Here is a 23722-nt window from a genome sequence, read left to right on the forward strand (position 1 = left end):
GGTAACTAAATTACCAACCATCCCAAACCCAAAGCCATGCAAACTAAGCAAGGGAGCAACCTCGGCCAAAATACTACCTGGAACTCAGCACTATGGACTTCAGACCTCCTGGCACTCTCCACCAATCCTACATACCTTGCAACATCCATGGCTGGCTCGACCACAGCTCCTCCATCCCAGAATGACATTTTTGCTCCCCTTGATCTCCACTACCTATAAATCACAGCCTGCACTGTACTATGCCCCAACCTTAAAAAAAAGTGTTGAATAAAATTGAGGTGGGAACCTCATCCACTGGAGAACTCCATAGTTAATTTCACTATTTATGTGTTTGATTTTTTTAAATTTTGGGGCCACACCCAGTGGATGTGGCACCCTTGATACTGCTCAAAGTTTATTAGTCAGGCAAGAGCAACTAAGCAAATGCTCTCCTAACTGCCCATGTTCTCCCCCTTGCAGCATAGCATGATATGTTTGAAAACTGCTTTCAATCCCCCAGTTTTCCCTCCAAGGACCTACTTGGAGTTCCTGTCCCTGGGCTGAATCTCAGGATAGAAACATTCATCAGCTACTGCAGCTTCAATCTGAGGCTACAGTCTTGACATCTTTGTCCTGTCTCCCAAATTCTCAAGGGTTTGTTCCTGCTTAGTTTGCTGAGGCTTTTTGCATCCATGTTCCTTAGAGAGATTGATCTATGGTTTTCTTTTCTGGTAGTATCTTTGTCAGCTTTGAGAATGAGTGTGATATGAGCCTCATAAAAAAAGAATGAGGGTGCATTCCCATCTTTTCAATGTTTTGGAAAAGTCTGAGGGTCAATGGTAGTAGTTTTCTGAATGTTTGATAGAATTCACCTGCAAAACTATCTGGTCCCCTGTTAGTTTGCTGAAAGGAAACTGCTTATCTTGTGAGCCCCAAACTGCCTGGTTTTAAGCCCAAGGAGAAAGGCTTAGTTGACCATGGGGAAAAGCCTACAAAAGGGAAATAGTGGGGCCAAAGTGATAGCATGGAGGTAAGGCATTTGCCTTACATACAGAAGGACTGTGGTTCAAACTCTGGCACCCCATATAGTTCCCTGAGCCTGCCAGAAGCGATTTCTGAGCATACAGCCAGGAATAACCCATGAATGCTGCTGGGAGTGACTCAAAAACAAACAAAACAAACAGACAGGGAATAGCCCAGTCTGATTCCTGGAGGGGGTTGGAGTTTTTCAGGCTCCTGCTGGGAGAAAAAGAATACAGCGATTGAAGGAAGGGTGTGGTTTAGGTTTCTTTTTTTTGGGGGGGGGAGGAAGGTTGTTGTTACATTACCCCAGAGTGAGAGAAATAAGGCTGTTTTAGCTCCTTGGGCATCATACTCACTGATGTACCCAAATTTGCAGGTTTGTGGTGTTTAGCAAGATGAAGTTAGAAAACAGCCATAAGTGTGGTAGAGTGAGGCTGGAAACCCTTCTTAGCGGAATCTCACCAGTGCAGTCTTCTAGAAGCCTGTAGAACCAGCATCCTCAGCTCTGCCTCTTAGGTAACAAGGACTGAGCTCGCAGGAGTTTTGCCTGTGTATGCCTAGGAATACCTAAGCTACCTTGGGTAGCACCCTCATGCAATGGCATGTTCCCTACCCCCCACTACCCTACTTAGGAGTAAGAAGACTCTCTCCCACCAAGCTTACTCTAATACATATACCAAAACACTGATCTTTTCTTTTAATGGACAGAAATAAGAATTTTAGTTTTTGACTCTTTTTGGTAGCTTAGAGAATCAAATCATCAGCAATCCCTTTAGTAGTTAATAGATGAGGCAAAGAGGCAAGGAAAGACTGATCATGCTGGATGCCAGTTCCTACTTGCCTTTCTGATGCTGTAACTTCCGTAGTATTAAATCACACTCAGGTCACTAAATGATTACTACTAGGAATTTGTTTAGATGATAAAGAAATATATTCAGTGGATGTGAAAATAATCAAAACTATTTTTTAAATTTTATTCAGCAAAGGTCAATTCATCCCAACCTGACCCTCCCCACCAAATGATACCAAACGATTTTAACTGGGTGGTAACTTGGTTGATTTTGCAATTCAAATAGTTTCTATTCCCCTTAGAGATGAGGGGAAATGACTTTAAATGTAATTAGCCATGTAATAGTTGTAATGAGATGTGTTAATGACAGATTATCTGCAGTCCATCAATCCTTTGAATACATGTAGGAAAGCAAGGCAGTCTCCCAACTGCCCACATCTGAACAAATTTCACTACCATGAAAACTACAAAGGAAGGGAATTGATATTGAATCCAATGTTCATCTTGCTGAGATTTTAAGGCAAATCCTCAGAGTGGGGAGAAGGTGCTAAGGGCTGCTTTGATTTCCAGCCTGAGTGCCCATTCTCTGAGGGTCCTGAGAAGGGTAATGGATTGATTGGTCCTGGAGCCCTCATGAAAGGAGGAGCTGGTCCCATTGGATAAAACATGTGTGGCCCCAAACTTGGGGGTGGAGGTGGGACATAACCAGGCAATGGTGGCAGGGCAATATTCACCACAGCTGGATGACCACTTGGGTGTAGATTGAAGTAGTTGGCAGAGGATTCTTTTTCTGCAGGAGTTGGAGGAGTGCTCCTGGCAGTCCTGAAACAGGATCTAGCTTGATCCCAGAATCTGTGGTTCCATCCATTTCCTTTTATTTTCCTCTGGCAGCTTGGGACCTTCCCCATTTCACACTGAGTCTATGGCCCTGATGTCATGAATTTCTCATCCAGTGGAAACTCATATGAAAGGATGTCACTGTCTTCTAGCCTCTGGGCCAGCAGCTGAGTGGCTATGAGAATGGCAGATACTCGATGGAAGTGGCAAAAGGATGGAAAAGTGCTTTGTTTGTGGTGGATTTCACAACCCTCACACACCTGATGCTCAACTCAATCTTTCCCAAATTCAAGACCTAGTAACTTGACTGGTCTGCAATCATTGAGCCCAAGTGAGAATACCTGGTTGTCAAGATAGCAAAAGGCTTTGATTTGTCACAGATTCACTCCTTGACTTGTCAATGATTCTGTTCACATATCAGCTCTTGCCTTCCCTCAGACACCCTTGAGATGTGCCCATCTAAAATACAAAGTGGAATGGACAGCAAAACTTGAGAGACTAAATCTCGTGCCTATTTGATGGTGTTTGTTTGTCAGAAAGCCCAGCCCTTTTCTCAGAGCCCCCAAGTCCCCAGCACTCAGTAAATCTTAAAATCTTAGATGTTTGCTCTGGAGTAGCAGAGGCTTAGGCAGGTGTTAGATAAAGGTCTCTACAGTGAGCTAAGCAGTGGGTGTTTTCCTCCTAAATGGACACCTCAATTGAATGGGTACGAACAAAAGGAATGTGTGCCTAGTCTGGCCCATCTGTACAATTCAGCCACTCCTAAATTAAGTGAGACAACTTCAGGGAACTTCTCTACTGACTTTCATAACCACAATAAAACCTTTAGAAGTGGCTTGGAGAAAGGTTTTTCAGACAGATTGTTGCACCCTAGGGCTACCCAATTGCTTCCTAGTGGCTACTTACCAACATCACTGTTCAAAGACAGTCCTGCCATAGGCACTACCCAGCTCCTTATACCAGGTGGAATTTGCTCTCTGTTTCCCATTTCAAGGAAATAATTCAGTGAGCAATAGCGCTGTCTCCTGGAATGGAGAGTCAGTGGTAGACAGGGTGCTCACTCCCCTCATGCTGACCAAGGTTGTTTCGGGAATTTGAGGAATGGTAGTATTTGTCTACTCTCCCCAGTCTAGACTTCCTGCATTGTTGCCTCTGGTTGTTTCACTTCTTACCCTAGCCCCTAACCCTCTTAATCAATGCCCTGGCATCAAGCAGTTGGGTTTCAAGTTTCTGAACTTACTGCTTTATAGACCCAAACCTAAATAGCTTTTGCTCCTAGGCCAACCTCTACCAATAAGTGGTAAACTGTGGTCATGTTAGGATTGGGATGCTAAAGCTTTTGGGGCGCCACATTAGAATGCTGCATTGGGGTGGTCAGGTTCATGTGAGATGTTTGATCATAGCTGGCTTCACAGACTTTAAAACTTAGAACAGATCTGGAGAAATTCTGCAGCTTTAGAGATTTAAATCTTGAGTCTTGAGTCCTGGAGCTGAACAACCTGTGACTCTGGCCAAGTCAGGGCAATGAGCTCAAAGCTTTTGACTTAGAAATGTTCTGCCGAATCCTTCAGATATGCTACCCCAGCTCAGCTTGGGAAACTATCCTCTCACTGGCCTTTAAAATATGCCTTCCAACCCCCTTGACACTCTACTAGCGGTTGGAATTTGCTCTCTTTAGTCCTGGAACAAAGAGCTGAAAGACTGCTCCCAGACGAAAATGTCTAAAGTATGTGAGTGGTGAACCTTTATAATCTCAGTTTGGGTGAAACCAAACTGTAATAAACAGATACAAAGAAACCAGGGATAAACTTTGTTTTAGGTAAAAAAAAAAAAAAAAGAAAGAAGGAAATAAAGAAAGAAAAGGTGTAACCCAACATCTATGTAAATGGGGTGTAGATTTTGGCTTTGAGACCTCCAGACTCGAAACTTTCAAACTCTGAGATTATAAAAGCAGATCAAGATGCATATACAATGTGGGTCTCACATATGCATCACTTTAGGAGCAGAGGCAGGGTGCTTGGAGCATACTCATTCCAATCTGGAATGCGCACCACTCAGATTGTTAACTTGGGCTTGGAGATATGGCCTATGGAGTGCCTTTCACAATTAGAGCTCCCTAAGCAGGACCCCAAGTCTCTTCCAGGTCAGGTCTATGGGCTTCAGGGTGATTATCTGGCAGGGACAGGGCATGGCATGGTAGAATGGTCTGGCTCGGGGATTTATGGATTTTGACCTGGGTGGTATCCAAGCTTCCAGTATTGCTGGTTACAAATCTAGCCAAAGTGGTGGGGGCTAAAAGAACAGGATGCTTACCCTAATTTTATATCCCCCCAATCCATATGTACCCCTGCAACACACAGATGTTTGCCCCTCTAGAGTGAAGGTTTGTTTCTATTTATTTTTTAACCATGGTGTTGGAGTTTGTTTATTTGTTTTGTATTTTAAATATGAGGTACTATGTCATGCCACAGAGATTGGTGCACATCACAAAGAAGGAAAACAAGCAGTGCTGTCAGGGATGTGGAGAGAAAGGTGCTCTTTTTCACTGTGGGTGGGAAAGCAGTCTAGTCCAACCTTTATGGAAAGAAATATGGAGATTCCTCCAAAAACTGTAAATTGAACTCTCATATGATCCTGCTACACCACTCCTAAGAATATAAGCTACGTTGGAACACACACACACAAACACAATACAAAAATCCCTTCCTCACACCTATATTCATTGTGGTACTATTTACAATAGCCAGACTCTGGAAACAGCCAGGATGCACTTCCACAGATGAATGAAAGAAACTATTGTAAATATACACAATGGAATATTATGAAGTCGTCAGGAGAGATGAAGTCATGAAATTGTCCTATACATGGATGTATATGAAATCTATTATGCTGAGTTAGAGGGAGAGAGATAGAAGCAGAATATTATCACTCATCTATGGGTTTTAAGAAAAATGAATGATATTTTTGCAAAAATTCTCAGAGACAAAAGAGAGGAGGGCTGGAAGGTCCAGCTCACGACATGAAGCTCACCACAAAGAGTCATGAGTGTTGTTAGAGAAATAACTACATTGAGAACTATCCTAACAATGAGAATGAATGAGGGAGGTAGAAAGCCTGTCTAGCATAGAGACAGGGGTGGGGTGGGGAGGAGAATGATTTGGGACATTGGTAGTGGGAATGTTTCACTGGTGGGACTGAGGGTGGAAAAATCATAGAAAACTGTCCTTTTTTTGGAAGTCAGAAGATTCCCAGGAGGAATCTCCTTCAAAGGGTCTTAAATGCCAGGTGATCTGAGAGGACCTTCAAAGATGGCTTCGTGTTTTTCTAAGGGTGCATGCTGACCTCTGAGATCCAGGGCAGACAGATGTCACATTTCCATCTGGCTTCTGCCCTACCACCACCATTAAGAAGCTAAACACATAGCTTTGTAGGATCCCAATTGCCAATCTGGGCACTTGAATCCAGAGTTCTGCAAAAAGCTGCACCCCTGTGATCCAGAAATGCTCTAGTTGAGTAACTCCTTGGGACACCCTGACATTGAGAGGACTTTGCTTCTTACACTAGTCCAAGTCGGCTCTTGTCCTCATGTCCCTGCTACTCTCCCTCCACACTTTCATATAAGACAGCGGCCATCACTTAGGAATGCTGAGCTGTAGGAAGGAAGAGAGAGTTTCATTAGAACCTCCGAAGTCACACTGGGTTCCCAAAAGAGGGAGTCCTCATGGAAGAGATATGCTGATTGCTAAGCTGAGGACAGCCCTGCCATGACAGTGGAAACCAGACGATTCTGGCTCTGCATATGATCCCTACTTAGGTTTGTGTGTATGTGTGTATGTGCACGCTTGTGCATGTGTGTGTGTGTATGTGTGTGTGTGTAGCACCTGAAGACACTCAGGGGTTACTCCTGGTGCTGTTCTCAAAAATTATTCCTGGCAGGCTCTGGGGACCATAAGAGATGGCAGGAATTTAGCAGAGTTCCATTCTGGGTTGGCCTCATGCAAGGGAAACGCACTACATCTGTGAAACCTTTCTGCCTCTTATGATCCCTAATTGGTAGGAGGCATTGCTATCAAGGCAGCTCTACTTGGCTTGGGCAATCCAGCACCATCTCCAGCCCTTGCCTTCATTTTGTTTTTGGGATCACACCTGACAATTTTCAGAGACTAATTCTGGTCTTTGCCCAGGGAGGCTGTGCTCAGGAGTGGTTGGTTAGGTGATTTCCATATGGAACTTCCATTCCAGCTCCTGGGACCTATTTCATCCCAGCTCTGCTCTTGGGCTTCCATCTGTGTTCTCTGCAGGACTGAGGTGACTGGTGCTTTTCAAAGGGGGAAATGCCTATAGTAAAAAGAAGCAGAAAAGCACCCACAGATGACTAGGAGGTAATTGAACCTACCTTGGGTGAGATCTATCAGATGAGAGAAGTTGAAACAAAGCCTCCTGAGAGAAAGAGGAAGTTGGAGTCCCTCTGACCCATCTTCAGGATCCACCACTATGTGTTTGACCTTTTCTCCAAGCAGATATGTCAACAGTGAACCGCACGAGTACTGCATCCAAGAAGGCTATGTGGAGAAGAACCTCATTGCCAAATGGAACCAGCAAGGTTATGAGAATCTCTGCTGCCTCTGCTGCATCCAGATCCATGACTCCAACTTGGGCACCAACTGCATTTGCCATGTCCCTAACTGGAAGTGGGCCAAATAACTGAGTGCAAGCACTGTGGCTGCCGAGTTATTCCAGTTGAGAACCCCATCTCCCTGAACTTTGGACTTGGCTGATTCTGATGGAAGTACACTTTGATATTTAGTTCTTCTCCCAGATCACGAGCCCAGGCTGCTTCTGCGGAGGCCTCTGTAACTCCATGTGATTTGTAGGAATAAACCTAATACCATACCCACCCCACCCCAAAAAAGTTTGTCAATGCCCAAATGGCACCCATTTTGGATAACTTCTTCAACACAATTCTTGTTTCAACTTCAAGCAATCATGTAGCTTTAGGGGACTATGAAATTCACAATGGGAAGTGTTTGGAGCTTTAAAAATAAAAGCACAGGTGCCAGCAATGTGGCGCTAGAGGTAAGCTGTCTGCCTTGCAAGCGTTAGTCAAGGAAGAACCCGGTGTCCCATATGGTCCCATCAACCCAGGGGCAATTTCTGAGTGCTTAGCCAGTAGTAACCCCTGAGCATCAAATGTGTATCGCCCGAAAAACAAAAATAAAATAAAATAAAATAAATTAAAATAAAAGCACAGGGGCCAGAGAGATAGCACAGTGATAGGGCGTTTGCTTTGCACACAGCCAATCAAGGATGGATGATGGTTTGAATCCTGGCATCCCATATGGTCCCCTGTGCCTGCCAGGAGCAACTTTTGAGTGCAGAGGCAGGAGTAACCTCTGAGTGCTGTGGGGTATGACCCAAAAACCAAAATAAATAAAGAAAATAAAAGCACACTTTCTCTACTCCCCGTCCTGGCTCTTTTATTTCACCCTCATTACCCCCACTCTGGTATATTACCTGTTTTTTTTTTAATAAAACACAATACCTATAGTGAAAAAAAATTCCAAACTGCTGTCCTGTGAGGCACACTTCTGGTGGGGTGTAGGGAACCATATGAGAAGAACTTTGGGAACTCCGAAAGCCAGATATTTATCTTGTTCTTTTAACACCCCCATCACCGAGCTGCCTTTTTTTTTTTATAAGCAGTAACACTGAAGCCTAAGCACCACCAGGTCAAGACTCTCTATTCCTGTGCGTGACCCACCCTGCGCTGCCCTGCTGCTGCCCTGCTGTCTGCCCTGCTGTCTGCCCAGCCTGACAGCCAAACTACATCCCATCAGCCTGGCGTGGAGGAGACTTGTGGTCCTGGTTAGGGACTACTTGGTAGCTGCCAGCCTTCATCTTAGAGCTTTGTTGAGAATATCTGCTGAATATCCAGTCCTGTGTGTTGTGTATGTAAATATTTTAGGGGATTATTATGTTACTGACCCTAACCTGATTGATGATTGTGCCCTATCCTAGGGTGTGACCTGGCATTCTGCCCCCACCCTAGGGTAGTACCTGATTCTGCTTCCACCATTGGTTGGTAACCGATCCCACCCTTGGGTGGTACCTGATTCTGGGGGATAAAAACAAGGGTCTGTGGAAGGCGAGGGGCTTTTTGCTGGAACTGAGGCTGAGTCTTTGGACTATAGTCTTGCCCACCGAATAAAGCTAATATTTCCACAAGCCTGACTATCTGCGAGTTGTTTACCCGCCGATTCACCTCAGAACCGTTGGCTACACAGGGTGGCAGACGCATGCTCTGAGCTGAAGGGGAAAGACCTCATTCTCCATCCCTCCATCAGTCAACCTCTTCAGGGGCTGACTTGCAACACTGTGGAGGAAGTTTCTGGCTCCCAAGTTGGCTGGGGACTGATTCTCATTGCAACAGTCACACCTCCACTGACAAACAGACCTGAGCCTTCAATCAGCTGTCCTAGGTCAGAATATGTGAGAATGCCTAGCCAGTGTCTCATCTAGTTTGTCATGGAGCACGACTATGGGGATCTGCAGCTTTTTCAGAACTCTGGGTTCAAGTGCCAATTTAGGCATTGGAATTTTCCAAAGCCATGTTTCTAGCATCTTGATGGTGGTGGTAATAGGGGGTAAATCAGGTGGCAATATCTAACCTGTCCTCAGGTCAACGTGGGACTTGAGTAAAACAAGCTATCACTGATGGTCCTCTCAGAGCAAGTGGCAATTAACAGCCTTTCATGAGCACTTTTCTCCAAAGCAAAAGGTGCCAGAAATTTATCAAGGAACAAGAGACTAATCCATTTGCTTTGGTTTGGTATTTATATATTTTGGGCCACATGCAGTGCTCAGGGTTTCTCCTGGCTGTGCTCTCAGAATTCACTTTTATGGAGGAACCCTATGGGATGCCAGTGATCCATCATGGGTTGGCCTCATGCTATCGCAATCAAATGCTCTACAAGCTGTGCCATCACTGCAGCAACTCAGCTTCATTCTTCCAGTGGACCAAAGGCAACCCAAATGCAGGAAACAGGCCTTTGGGAGTCAGAATTCCAGGGAGTTCAGCAGCACCCTTGGAGACTCAGTCCCTCAAGATCCAGTGCAGGAAAAATACTTGTGATCCTATGACCCGGGAATGTTCCAGTTGAACAACTGCTGAACATTGACAGCACTTTGCTGGCATTGACAGAACTTTGCTTCTTGCACGAGCCCAAGTTAGCTCTTGACCTAGTGTCTGAATGCACCTAAATTTCCATCTAAGTCACTGGCCATCACTTTGGAGTGCTCAACTGTAGGGGAGAAGCGAGAACTTGGCTAGAACCTCCACTGTTACATCGGGTTCCCATGAGCAGGAGTCCTCATGGAGGAGCTGTTCTGGCAGGCATTGAAGACCAGGTGATTCTGGCTTTGGTATCAGATTTCCCACTTGGGAGGAGGCCTTGCTATCAGGGCAGATTTAGTTGTGTTGGGCAATTCAACAACATCTCCAGCCCTTGCCATCGTTTGGTTTTGGAGGTCACACTTTGCTGTGCTAGGGGATTAATTCCTGGCTATGCCCCTGGAGGATCTACTCAGGAGTGGGTGGGAGAATTCCCAGGGAACTTCCACTTCAGGCTTTAGGAACCTATTTAATCCCAGTACTGCTCTTTGCTTCCATCTTTTTCTGCAGGATCAAGGTGACGGTTGCTTCTCAAGGGCAAAATGCCTAAAGTCAAAAGAAGCCGAGAAACACGAGATTCTGGCTGGGAGGTAATTGAACTGACTCTGGACGAGTTTGATTAGAAGCTGAGACAGAGCTTCACTAGTGAAAGAGGAAGATGGAGTCCCTCTGGCCCATCTTTTGGGTCTACCACCAGAAAACACATATTTAACTACATAATTAAACTACATATTTAACCTCTTCTACAAGATGGGAGCCATCAGCGGAGAACTCTACGTGTACTGCATCCAAGAAGTCTATGCAGACAAGAACTTCATTGCCAAATGGAAACAGCAAGGCTGTAACCAGACTCGTGACACCAACTTCAGCACCAACTGCATTTGCCATGTTCCCAAGAGCAAGCTGGAAGTGGGCCAAATCATCCAGTGCAAGCACTATGGCTGTTGGGGCTGCTCTAGTTTAAATACCTCCATAAGCCCACTCCTGTCTCCCTGGAATTGAACTTGGCCTATTCTGCTGATACCCTTCAATGCTCAGCACATCTCCCTGAACAGGGCCAGAGACTTCAACGGAGGAAGCCTCAGAATCTCCTGTGTGGATGTAGGAATAAACCTAATAACCCCCCCCAAGAAGCTCATCGCTGCTCAGACAGGCACCTTTGTTTTTAATTTTTCATTTTTAATTATGAGAACAATGATGCAAAGAGGACAAGGTAAAGTTACACTGAAAGAACAATCGCCCATAAACAGAGTTCTCAGAAGAAATCCCCTTGCTGACGCCTAAATATTGAACTTACAGTCAAAAAAATACATTAAGAAAAAAAGGTAAAACCCATGTACAATTACTTTGTCCAGAAGTCCCCAGATTGTAGTACATTATAACATTTCTTAGCAGTACACAAAGCAACGTAAAGCCATGAGATTTATGTGACTCCTTAACTTTGAAGGCATAGTATTTTTATATATTCATGCACATACATATTAGTTTAAGATAACATCAAAAATTTAAGAGGTTTTTTTTAAGGGTTAGTCAAAATGGCACAGTAAAAACGGTGTTAGAGTGGCAAATATTGTTTGCATAGGCCCACCAAAATATGGGGGTCATAGAAAGGAATAGCCTTGGTCTAAATACAAGGAGACCACTACCCCTGAAGTTTCCTGGCATAACACCAACTCTAGGCTCCAGGCAAACTAGTTTATTCAATCCAAGTCATTGTCTGTAGTGCCAATACAGTTTTATTTATCACGCAGTCCTATTGTTGGCATCAGGTTTCTGTATTAAAGATCCTGGAATCTGCACATCCTACATTGAAGTCAGGCTGGTGTGGAGTATCCTCTACTTTCACCTCACAATTAAGGGGCAATACAGCAAACCCTGTCCAGTAAGCAGGTCATTGTTCTTGTTAAGTCTTCTCGGTGTTAAGGGAAATCTCTTTTGAGTAGATCGATGTCAGAGCAGCTGTAGGGTCTTCCCTGGTAGAGGATTGCCTCCAGGTGATGTTACAGACAACCTTCGATGTTTTGTAGAAGTCTTCTCAAGATCAGGGGTGAATGGAGAACAGGCACCTTTTTTGTACCATTTGTTTAAAATTATCTTTCTCGAATTGTCAACAACTATGTTTCTCTAAAATATCTTAAGAAGGGACCTTAAGCCTTCTGATAGGAAAAGCAGTTCTGTGCATGGTGGGCTTCTTCTCCTTATTCAGTTCCCACCAGTAACCCCCTTTTCCAAGGCCTTGAAGTTTGTAGGCCAGTCAGGGCAGTGAGATCTGAGGGTGGTCCCTCACTAGCATTAAGGATCTAAAGGAAAAAAAATCCTTGATGGCCTTAGCAAGATTTCGCCAAGCTCAACTGGAAGAGTGAAAAGTGAAGGAACAATGATCCGTGAGAATGTACTGAGTTGCCCAATGCTGAGAAATGGAAATAACAGATCATTGGTGTGATTTCTAAGAAAGTGTCTCAGATTCAGTATGCTGGTTAGGGTGAATTCCAAATTCATGACCTGAATGATTAAATCAACAGATTGCTATGAGAGAAAGGCCACATGGAGGTTCAGATAAAAAAGTTGGGTGGTCCTGATTATGAAAAATAGTCCCTGAAATATTAGATAAAAAATGCAAGAAATCCCAGGAAATCGAGATTACACATACTTTGGTGCAGTCAAAGATTTGCCTAGTATTAGAAAGATGTTTGAAAAAGAACCTCTTCCTCCACCAAGAAAGACACATACTGAGCTCATGAAGAAATAGATTTTGAATACTATGGTTGCCTTGATGAGGATTATTATGTCCTTGTGCCTTTGGAGCAAGAATATGAGAAAAAATTCAGAGCTGATTTGGCGAAGAAGTGGCGAGTGAAACAAGAGGCCTGGCTGGTGAGAAGAGAAAAGGAAGAGGAGGAGATCAACATCTATACTGTCTTTGAAGAGGGGTCTGGTGAGGAAAGCAGCCAGGAGAAGCAAGGGGAGGATGGGCAGTAGAAGTTTATTGCTCTTGTTCCCATTCCATCAAAGCAAGGAGATCAACGAAACACTTGTGCACAGGAAGAAAAAAGAGCTCTTATGTAAGTATTCCAGCAAGACCATGCAGCCCCAGAGTGAGGAGGCCAAAAAACTCCTAGGATATTAGCTCCAAACTGGGACATACCCAGTGGTGCCCAGGCTCCCACTATTAGCAGGGAGACTTTCAATTGCCAGCCATGGACCTTTTGTCAAACCCTGGGCTCTGCAGATATGAGGCCAGTGCTGGCTGCCATTGCAAACCTCTCTCATTTCCTGACACATTCACCCTACTACTGTCTAAACTCCATTTTCTTCCACTTGGAGTAGACTAAGGGCAGCTGTGTGGCAGCCAGTGAGTGTCTAACCTTTACCATGGTTTGGTGGGGAGAGGAAAGTGACATCAGTCTTAAGAGCTCTTTTTCTTTAAAAGATTTTCTCACTCCCTGAAAAGTAGAAGTGGGTAAAAGGGTGGAATGAAGCTCAAGGATTTTGTGTGTATGTGGCATCAGGTAGATCCCTGGCTCTGCCAGATAGGTTGAGAAAGTGAGAGTGAACATAGAAGCATCATGTGTCTCCTAGTTCATGTCAAGAACTACTTGACTGGGCCCATGGCCTGAACCTACATCACCATATGGCCACCTCACACCAGTGATAGGCTCCAGTTTTATGTCTGGAACTGTAGATCTTTTTTGTTTGGTTGGTTTTGGTTTTGATTTTCGGGTCACACCCAGTACTACTCAGGAGTTACTTCTGGATCTGCACTCAGAAATCACTCCTGGCAGGTTCAGGGACCATAAGACTGTATGGGATGCCAGATTTCAAATCTGGGTCAGTTGTGTGCAAGACAAATGCCCTCTCCTCTGTATTATTGCTCCTGCCCTGGAAGGGCTCTGTTTTATTAAAGATTTTTATATAAAAGAAAAATATAAAAGACCTTAAGAAGCTCACTGTGGGCCAACCTGACAGGCTAAGAGGTGCTTTGGCGGTGGGCATCCATCACCCCACAGCACTCTGCCAGGTCATCAGGAAGAACTGCAGAATGACCAAGGAGAAGAACCCGATGCTCAGCAACACAGTACTGCCATCCCAGTTCATGGAAGGTGGTGGTGGAGTCCAAGGACTTTGCCCAGATTCAGGAAGACACATGCCAGCTGCTGACAGAGGAGGTAAGCTACCATGCAGCCCACACTCACCCTCTCACAGGCCCCACAGTCTGTTCCTCACACTCCTGGTTTGCTCAAGGTGCCTGGTTCTGTCCTGATGCCTATGCAGACCCTGGTGTCTTCACAATCCTCTGCCCCACCACAACCATCCCCTCCTCCCACCAAGTTCCTGATCAAGTCGTCATTCTCCTCCACCAGTGCCTCATCTACCCAGCAGGTCCTGTCCCTCAGCACTTCGGTGCCTGGCTCCAGCTCCACCACCATGTCCCGAATCACCACCACAGTCCCCAGCATGCAGCCCAGGGTCAAGCTGGTCTCCACTACTCCCAAAGCGCCCACAACCACCTTAGCCTCTGGGCCTGGCAGTGTCCAGAAGTACATCGTGGTCTCATTTCCCCCAACTGGAAAAAGCAAAGTTCTGCCCACCTCTAATCTGTCTCCACTGGGGGGTAGCAACCTCTGTGGGAAGAAAGAAGAGGCTGGGGAGAAACCCCCAATACACCTTGGGACCCCAAAGACAATGGCTCTTAGACCCTGGGGGCAAGCTTTCAGCTTTCTGCCAAATGCACCTTGAAATGAGGGTAAGAGACAGATGGCAGAATTTCCTTTTTTTTTTTTTTTTTTTTGTGGCCACATCCAGCAGTGCTCAGGGGTTACTCCTGGCTATCTGCTCAGAAATAACTCCTTGCAAGCACGGGGACCATATGGGACACCGGGATTTGAACCAACCATCTTAGATCCTGGGATCAGCTGCTTGCAAGGCAAACGCTGCTGTGATATCTGTCCGGCCCCAGAATTACTTTCCTTTAGACAATTACAGCTTGTTTCTCTGTATTAAACCGTTTGAGTTTTTAATACTAGCTCTTTCTGCTGTAAGGCCACCAGGGTTCCATGTGTTTTTTGGTCCTTGCTTGTATTTTTTTTGTTGTTGTTGTTTTTGTTTTTAATTTGTGGGGTTTTTTTTTGGATTTTTTTGTTTTTTTCTTCTATTCTTCTGAATTGATATTTATAAACTCTAGAAGAATTTCTCCCAGCATTTTTTCTTTCTCTTTGTTTTCTTATTATCACGGAACCACCGAAATTGAATCATTTTGTTCTCCTTCATAACTTGAGGGGAAAAATAAATGGTACCAAGAACAACCAGTCATAAGAACATAGAGTGGAAATAAAAACATTATCAGACTTAAGCAACAAACCCAGTCAACAACACCAGTATCAATACCCAATTGATTTGCAGCACCTGTAAATACCCAATCTACCACAAGCAAAACACAAAGGAGACCTTTTACTCTAGCAGTTCATGGGACAAAGGTCAGAGGTCTGGGATACATGCTGGGAACAGAGGTGGAGGGAGGTCAACACTGGTAATGGAAATGGTCCTAATTCTTTGTCACTATTTACCTTAAATACGACTGTGAAAGTCTTGTCATTCACTTTGATCATAATTAAAATTATTTAACAAAATCTTTTGACTTTTTAGTACTAGCTCTTTCTGCTGTTAGGCCCCCAGGTTCCTACCCTATCTGTTCCTTATTGAAAACCAGGTCTTTGTGAAAACCCTAGTCTCATCACAGTTCTGTTAGGCCTCAGGCCTCAGGCAGCTCCTGGCAAGTGTGGGTGAACTATTTGCATTTCACCAAGGTACCCTTTGTTTGAGTTTCAGGGAAAGATGAGGAAACTTTGTGCCACGTGTTAGTTGATATTCCCCAGCACAGAAGGGTTGAGAAGGGAGTGCCAGGCTGCCAGGAGGTCATCTAGAAACTAGACCCCAATCCAGCCACATGCCTTCTCAAGTCAAGTTGAGGCTCAGCTTGGGTATGGAGCATGGGCCAGTCACACCAGAGACCTTGAGTAATGTGTGTTCTTAGCAAGAAGTGGGATGTAGGGGTCTGCTCTGAACAGCAAAGGGAAATTGCATCTTATGGCCCCAGGACCCACTCTTCCCCAATGTTGTGGAGATATAAGGAGCAAGCATCAGGCAGCTGGTGGAGGGGTGTATGGTGTCCTCATGCCTGTGCATTTGATTTACACTTGGCTCCAAGGGATCCCTGGATTAGCACTGCCTGTGAAGAGGAATTTATTTTCTCTCATCAACTCTCCACCCTATCCCAGGTCCTGGCCCCAAACCCCAGGGTCCCAGTTCATGCCTGAAAAAAAAATCTGTGTCAGAACGTTGTAGAACCTGATCAGTGCACCTTGATGCAAGAGGATGACAAGAAAGAGGAGGTGGGGCAGGAGCGGGCTCGAAAAAGGTATGAAATAAGTATCAAGCTCCTGGACGAGCAGTTTCTCAAGCAAGGTTGAACTTCTGGGGGGCCTTCAAGTGGATGTTTCTGTGCCTAGAGATGGAGGTGTTCACGGCATGTGGGAGCAGGTGAGGCTGGGGGTAGGGGCTAGAAAGGAAGCTACATTTACAAAAGCCTGGGCACCTTCTGGCATGAAGAGAGGCGTCAGGGTGCAGAGGTATTTCCTGGGCCTTCTCTGGCCAGGCCACATTTGTCTGAATGACCTTGAAGTCCCAGCAGCTATGGGACAATGAAGTAGACTCTGCTTCTCAGCACCCAGCACCCAGCCAGGTACTGGCCCTCTGGCTTGGTGACACCCAAATTCTGCTAGCAGACTTCACAATCATCAGGTTATCCATGGGGCTGAAGGGCTCTTTGATATTTGGGGTGCTTCAACCAATGGCAAGAGGCATTGTGCTTTTCTTGAGAATCATTCTTTCTGCACAACAAAAAACAGTAAACAGGGGCCCAGTGGTTAAGACATTTGTCTTGCATGAGGCTAACTTGGGCTTAATTTCTGACATCCCGTATGTTCCCCCAAGCCTGCCAGCAGTAATTTCTGAGTCCAGAGCCAGAAATACCTTGAGCACTGCTGGGTATGTCCACTAAACCAAAACCAACACACAAAACCAAAACCAAAAACAAAACCAGCAAACAACCAAAATCAATCCTTAGTTGGCAATCTTATGTAGACATGGAGCTTATAAACTCCCATATGATCCAACTATACAACTCCTAGGAGTAAATTCTAAATGTAGTGCCAGGAGTAACCTCAGAGCACTGTTGAATGTGGACACAAAACCAAACCAAAGCTGTCCAGTGAACAAAGACATCTACTTTGGTGTCATTTATGTTTATAAATCCTTAACCATTGCAGACATTGAACGATTTAAACAGTGCCCAGTACTTGGATTGCCAGCACCAGCTTTTCTACCTGACTCTGTGCTTGTGGCACAGGGGTAACTTTGGTTGAACCATTTCAGACTCTGAATCGGCAGAGATGGAAGCTGGCTTATCAAGTTTCTTCCACTTGTGCCTCCGGCACTAATTGAATCCCAGCCCTGCATTTGGAATTCCTTCTGTGTATTCTGCATGATCAAGGTGACTGGTGCTTCTCCAGGGGGAAAAGTCTAAAGTCAAAAGAAGACGAAAAGCAAGATGGCTTGGGGGTAATTGAACACAATCTGGGTGAGTTCGATCAGATCCTGAGAAAAGCTGAAATAGAGTCTCTTAAGGAAAAGAGGAAGGTGGAGTTTCTCTGGCCCATCTTTTGGGGCCACCACCAGAGAACATGCTATTTATTTGACCTCTTCTACAAGAAGGAAGCCATCAGCAGAAAGATGTACAAGTTCTGCCTCCAAGAAGGCTATGGGGACAAGAATCTCATTGCCAAATGGAAGAAACAAGGCTATGAGAACCATGAGTCTGCATCCAGACTCATGACACCAACTTCAGCACCAACTGCATTTGTCATGTTCCCAAGAGGAAGCTGGAAGTGGGCCAAACCATCGAGTGCAAGCATTGCTGGGGCTGCTCTTTTTGAGATTCCCCCCACCAACCCTACCCCCATCTCCCTGGACTTGAAGTTGGCCTTTTCTACTGATACCTCTCAGTATTCAGTGCTACTCCCAGAGCAGGGGCCAGGCTTTTACTGGGGAGGGCTCAGAATCTCATAATTGATTGTGGTTGTAGCAATAAGCCTGATAAACCCTGCCAAAAGAAGCTCATCATTACCCAGACTGGCATCCTTTGTTTATCAATTGTTCAAGATGATCGTTTTCTAATTTTCAGCCACAATGTATCTCTGGAGGACTAAGAAATCCATAATGGGATAATTTAGAGCTTTACCAATAAAAGCACAATTTCTTCCTCCCTGGCAGTCCCTTCTTCACACCCTCATTTACCACTCTTCACTCTGGTATATCACATGCTTTTATTTGGGGGGGGGCTCACACCTGGGGATGCTCAGGGATTACTACTGGCTATGCACTCAGAGATCGCTCCTGGCTTTGGGGATCATACAGGATTCCGAGGGAATCAAACCGAGGTCCATCATAGGCTAGTGTGTGCTAGGCAGATTCCTTTCTGCTTGCACCACTGCTCCACTCCCAATATATCATCTTCTTTTAAAAATAAAAACTCATGGTAAAAAAAATAGAAGCCAACATGCCCACAAGGCCCACAATTTTTTGGGGGTGCAGGGGACCATATGGGATGCCAGTGGGGAAACATATCATACTTGGTAGGCATCATGTCTTTTTGTCCCCACCTCCATTGGCTGGCTTTTGTTTTAAACCAGCAACATTGAAAAATTGATCACCACTGACATCAGAGTTCACAATCCACTCTGTGAGACCCACCCTGCCTTGCCCTGTCCCTGCCTAACAGTCACCTGCAGCACACCACCCTGGTCTGGATGAGACTTGGGGTTCATGTTAGGGAGTCATTGGCACCTGTCAGTCTATCTAAGAACTCAAGTGAGCCTTTCTGCTGAATGCTCCTGTGCCATGGAGGAAGTTTTGTCTCCTAAATTAACTGGAATTGATTCTCCCTAAAACACTCACACCTCCATTTCTAAACAAATATGAGCCTTCAATCTGCTCTCCAAGGTCAGAACGTTCCAGGAATGCTTTATCAGTGTGCCATCTTACTTGGAGCAAAGCGCAATTGTGAGGATCTGCAGCTGTTTTGAACAATAGGTTCAAGTGCCTAGATTGGGATTTGAGATCCTCCAAAGCCAACTTTCTAGATTCCTTTTATTCTGTGTGTTTGTGAGTGTGTGTGTGTATGTGTGTGTGTGTGTGTGTGTGAGAGGGTCACACCTGGTGGCACTGAAAAGTTACTCCTGGCTCTATGCTCAGAAATCTCTTCGGGCAAGTTCAGGGGACCATATCAGTTGCTGGGGTTTGAGCCACAGTCTTCCTGCATGCAAGGCAAACATCCTATCTCCATGCTATCTGTCCAGTCCCACGTGTTTAGATTCTTAATGGTGGTCGTGGTAGAGAAAAAACCAGGTGGCAATGTGTGATGTGTCTGTCCTGGATCTCAGAGTTCAGCAGGGGCCCTGAGAAAAATACCAAGCTGTTCCTGAAGTTCCTCTCAGAGCACTTGCTATTTAAGACCCTTTCAAGAGTGCTTTTCTCCCATGCAGAAAGGTCTCACAAAATCTTCAAGGATCAAGAGATTACTCAGGTCTTTTTTGTGTGTGTCACCCCCAGGGCTCAGAGGTTCCTTGTGGCTCTGTGCTCAGAAATTCCTCCTGACAAACTGGTAGAATCCTATGGGAAGCCAGGGGTCCAATCCAGGTTGGCCGTGGGAAAGGCAAGTGCTCTACCTACCGCCTATGATATCCTGGTAGCCCCCCCACTAGGTTCATGGAGGAACAAACATAGGAAAGAACCTTTTGGGAATCAGAAAATTCCAGGGAGCCTGGCAGCACCCTTGGAGATTCAATTCCCCAAGACCAGTGGAGGAGCAATACTTTCTCCCCTCTAAGCCCAAAGGCTCCAGTTGAACAACTTCTTGGGACATCCTGGCATTGAGAGGACTTTGCTTCTTTCACAAGCCCAGGTTGGCTCTTGACCTAGGGTCTCAATGCACCTGACCTTTTATCTAAGACACTGGTCATCACTTTGGAGTGCCAACTGTAGGGGAGAATTGAGAAATTCACTAGAACCTCCACAGTCACACCGGGTTCCCATGATAGGGAATAGAACCATTGAGTGCAAGCACCGTGACTGCTCGGGCTGTTCTAGTTGAGACACTCCCCACCGTACCCCAATCTCCTTGGACTTGAACTTGGCCTGTTCTGCAGATACCTCTCAGTGCTACTCCCAGAGCAGGGGCAATGGCTTCTACTGGGGAGGCCTCAGAAGTTTCCATGTGTTTGTAGCAATAAACCTGATAAACCCTTCCAAAAGAAGCTCATCACTACCCAGACTGGCACTCTCTGTGTACCAGTTGTTCAAGATGAACTTTTTCTAATTTTTAACCACCATATATCTCTGGGGGACTAAGAAATTTATGATTGTATGAGCATGGAGCTTTACTAATGAAAGCACAATTTCTCCCACACCCCTGGCCTGTTCCTTTCTTCGCACACTTATTTCCCTCTCCCCACTCTGGTATATCACCTGCCTTTTCTTTGTTTGGGGGCCACACATGGTGATGTGCAGGATTTACTCCTGTCTATGAACTCAGAGATCGTTCCTGGCTTGGGGGACAATATGGGATGCTGAGGGAATTAGAGAAACAAATACAGATGTACCAAACACCTGAGACCAAGTCTCAAGTTCCCCACAGCTACAATTTGGCAGGGGCTGAGGGTGTATGTCAACCTACCACCCCCCCCCAAATTATCCCGGGTCGGGATGGGGAGGTCTTGTACTGTAGCTACAAGACATGGAACCTGGAGAATCTGCAACTGCCCAACCCCCCTAATCACAGACAAGACAATTCAAATATTCTTAACCCCTTCCTGAGCGGAATTATACCCCTCAGCCTTCCAAGGGTGTGGAAGCTGGGCCAGTACTTGACTTTGGAAAAGATATGGGAAATAAGGGCAACTCTGGGGTAACAGATCTTACACTACTACTCACCAATTTCCCTTCCATGGCCTTGGTTAACGCCACATGGATCAGGCCTAGAGGGTTATACGGTGGCATAAAATTTTTTTCTAGAGCATTGAATCAGAACGGAAAGTCTTAGAAACTGAAGATAAAGAGACTGCGCTGCCTTGACATGCCTTGACATGCCCCCTTTCTCTTTCTTCTCCTCTTCTTCAGATGCAATTCTAGGAGGAGTTCTTGCAGGGGTGCTAAAACCTAGTAATCTGAACTTAAGCTACTTTATAATAGTGCTTTATCCCTAAATAAAGTCAAGAAAAAATATCTAAATTTCAGAATTTCACAAGAGAACTAGAAGCCTAGTTTCCCCTTCTTCAAAAATGAAAGCTCCCAGGGTCAGAGTGATAGCATAGCTGTAGGTTGTAGTTTCCCAAACTCAGCGCCATTGGGGGAATAAGACAGTAAACAAATTCAGCAAGAAAGATCTCCAGTATGTGAGTGAGTGTGTGTTTGTGTGGTAATTCTACAGATGCTTAAGAGGTAGTTGTAGGGTGTTCCTTGCTTCAAGTAGTATTGTACTTCATTATTATTGAAGCCTCATACCCCCATTCTTCCTAGGTAACTTGACCCTACCTGGAAGACCCCGCCCATTCCTGGAAGGGGTCTTGGAAAAGGTAGATAAGGCTTTGACCAGAGGGAATTAGGGCCATTTTGGTCTTTTGCCAGCATGGAGGTCAAAGGGAAGATGGCTGACAGGAGTTAAGAGGCAGGGCTAGCTAAGAATGGCTGAATGCTTAAAAGGTTATGATATAGGCCACACATGTGGTGGATGTTTCCTGAAGCCTGCCCGTGAGTGAGTTCAGGAATCGCTGCTTTCCTGGACCCCAGACCGGCCGGTTGATGGGGGATGAAGCCACGTGCCCATGGCCTAAGAATAAAGGCCTCCATCCTTCTCCATCCAGCAACCATCGTTAATTATTATTTAATTACATAGTCATTATTTAATTCTACAATTATTATAATTATTATTATTATTCGGTTTCGGGGTTACACCTGGTGGAGCTCAAGGGCTACTCCTGGCTCTGCACTCAGAAATTGCTCCAAGCTCAGGGAACTATATGGGATACTAGAATCAAACTAGAGTCAGGGGTTGACCACATGCAAAGCAAAAGCCTTACCGCTGTGCTATTTCTCTGGCACCTTGTACTGCCTTTAATTAGAGTTCTACACCCCAACCTACAATCCTATCATGGGCCAGTCAACAATTTGTTCTTTTCTCATTTCAGAACTAGTTACCAGGGACAAGTAGAGGTCATAAATGCTATACTTTAATTGGGTAGGTCTGAATGGACACATCTCCAAAGAGGACTTTCCAGGAAGTCAACAAGCATTGAGGTGAAGGGAAATATCACAACTTTCTGGAAATGGTCCCCACTTGTGGGTTTACTGGTCTCACCCTATTCAAAGTTCATGCTACACCCTAGTTCTCAGAGACTGGACCCAGTGTTGGGTTACTTGTCTCAGCCTATTCAATATTCATGCTCCGCTCCAGGGTGTGAACTGGAGATGGGATGATTGGACTATCCCCTACTAGGAATTCTGGTGACACCCTAGGGTGGGGCCTGTTTGTCAATAAAAGCAGGGGTCTGAAGAAGGCAGAGTCCATTCTTTAGCTTTCCTCCACTGAGCAGCCTTTCTTCTTAGGAGCAAAATATTTGGATGGTTGAATTCCTGAGTTGAGTGCTAAATTTGCTTAACCTCTTGTCCATTTTCACTGTGTGGATTATTTCCTGCCTCAACGTTTGCTTCCAGACCTGGGTCTAACCTGATCTGCGTTTTGGAGCCTGAGGCTTGGCTGCACACATTCAAGTTTGAAGTATTGAGAGGACGAAAGACATCCTAAAATGGCAAACCACACCATGAAGGATGCTCGCAGCATTCATGGCACCAACCCTCAGTACCTGGTGGAGAAGATCATTCGAATGCGAATCTATGAGTCCAGGTACTGGAAAGAAGAGTGCTTTGGGCTGACAGCTGAACAGGTAGTTGAGAAAGCCACGGAGTTAAGGTTTGTGGGTGGCATGTCTGGTGGCCACATCAAACCAGCTCCTTTCCTTTGCTTGACTCTGAAGATGCTACAACTCCAACCTGAGAAGGAAATCATTGTGGAGTTGATCCAAAATGAAGACTTCAAGTATGTCCGCCTGTTGGGTGCACTTTACCTCAGGCTGACAGGCACTGCCCTGGATTGTTACAAGTACTTGGAGCCTCTGTACAATGACTACAGAAAAATCAAGAGGCAGAACCGTAATGGGGAGTTGGAACTGATGCATGTGGACGAGTTTATTGACGAGTTGCTCCACAGTGAGAGGGTTTGTGATGTCCTTCTGCCACATCTCCAGAAACGTTCTTTACTAGAAGAAGCTGAGCAGTTGGAGCCTCGGGTTAGTGCTCTTGAAGACATGGATGATTAGAGTCCAGTGAAGAGGAAGAACATGAGAAGTTGGAAAGAGCTCGATCACCTGATCACTGCCAGAGAAGCTCCCAAGACTTAGGCCAGCCCAGGCATTCTCCCACACTGTGCTATAAAAGTCGGAGCAGATCACCTCCTAGATGGAGTCTCTCTCCCAAGAGGAGTCCCTCCCCTCAACAAACAAGACGTGGCAGCCAGAATCCAAGGCATCACCCTAGCAGATCCCGACAGAGATGTCTTAGACCTCTCTCCATGTCCCCAGGTCATCATTGTATCCACAGACATCGAAACCACTCAAAGGCTCCTGAAAGATCCAAGAAAAGCCACAAGAAGAGTGGAAGATGGAATGAATAATGGATTCATTTTGGTTTGAGTCCAAATGACTTATGAAGTTAAGGCATTGTTCTATATGGAAGAACTAAGTACTCTTCCTGCA

At 45.3% G+C, this 23722-nt stretch overlaps 2 protein-coding genes and 4 pseudogenes across 2 annotated transcripts in view; 5 read left to right on the forward strand and 1 right to left on the reverse strand.

The window, feature by feature from the left end:
• Positions 1-23722, reverse strand: part of LOC126029762 (pre-mRNA-splicing factor 38A-like) — a 248947-nt pseudogene that overhangs the window by 111508 nt on the left and 113717 nt on the right.
• LOC126031300 (transcription initiation factor TFIID subunit 6-like) overlaps positions 1-23722 on the forward strand; it is a 174270-nt gene that overhangs the window by 102710 nt on the left and 47838 nt on the right.
• On the forward strand, positions 6964-7407 carry LOC126031314 (protein BUD31 homolog; annotated as a pseudogene).
• LOC126031315 (protein BUD31 homolog) lies at positions 10343-10802 on the forward strand (annotated as a pseudogene).
• Positions 11981-12927, forward strand: LOC126031316 (pre-mRNA-splicing factor ISY1 homolog; annotated as a pseudogene).
• LOC126030627 (pre-mRNA-splicing factor 38A-like) lies at positions 22718-23640 on the forward strand. Its single transcript, XM_049788852.1, is given in 2 exon segments — positions 22718-23282; positions 23285-23640. Coding segments are annotated over 2 exon segments (921 nt in total).

Source organism: Suncus etruscus, chromosome 15 (genome assembly GCF_024139225.1).
Source record: "Suncus etruscus isolate mSunEtr1 chromosome 15, mSunEtr1.pri.cur, whole genome shotgun sequence".
NCBI lineage: Eukaryota > Metazoa > Chordata > Mammalia > Eulipotyphla > Soricidae > Suncus > Suncus etruscus.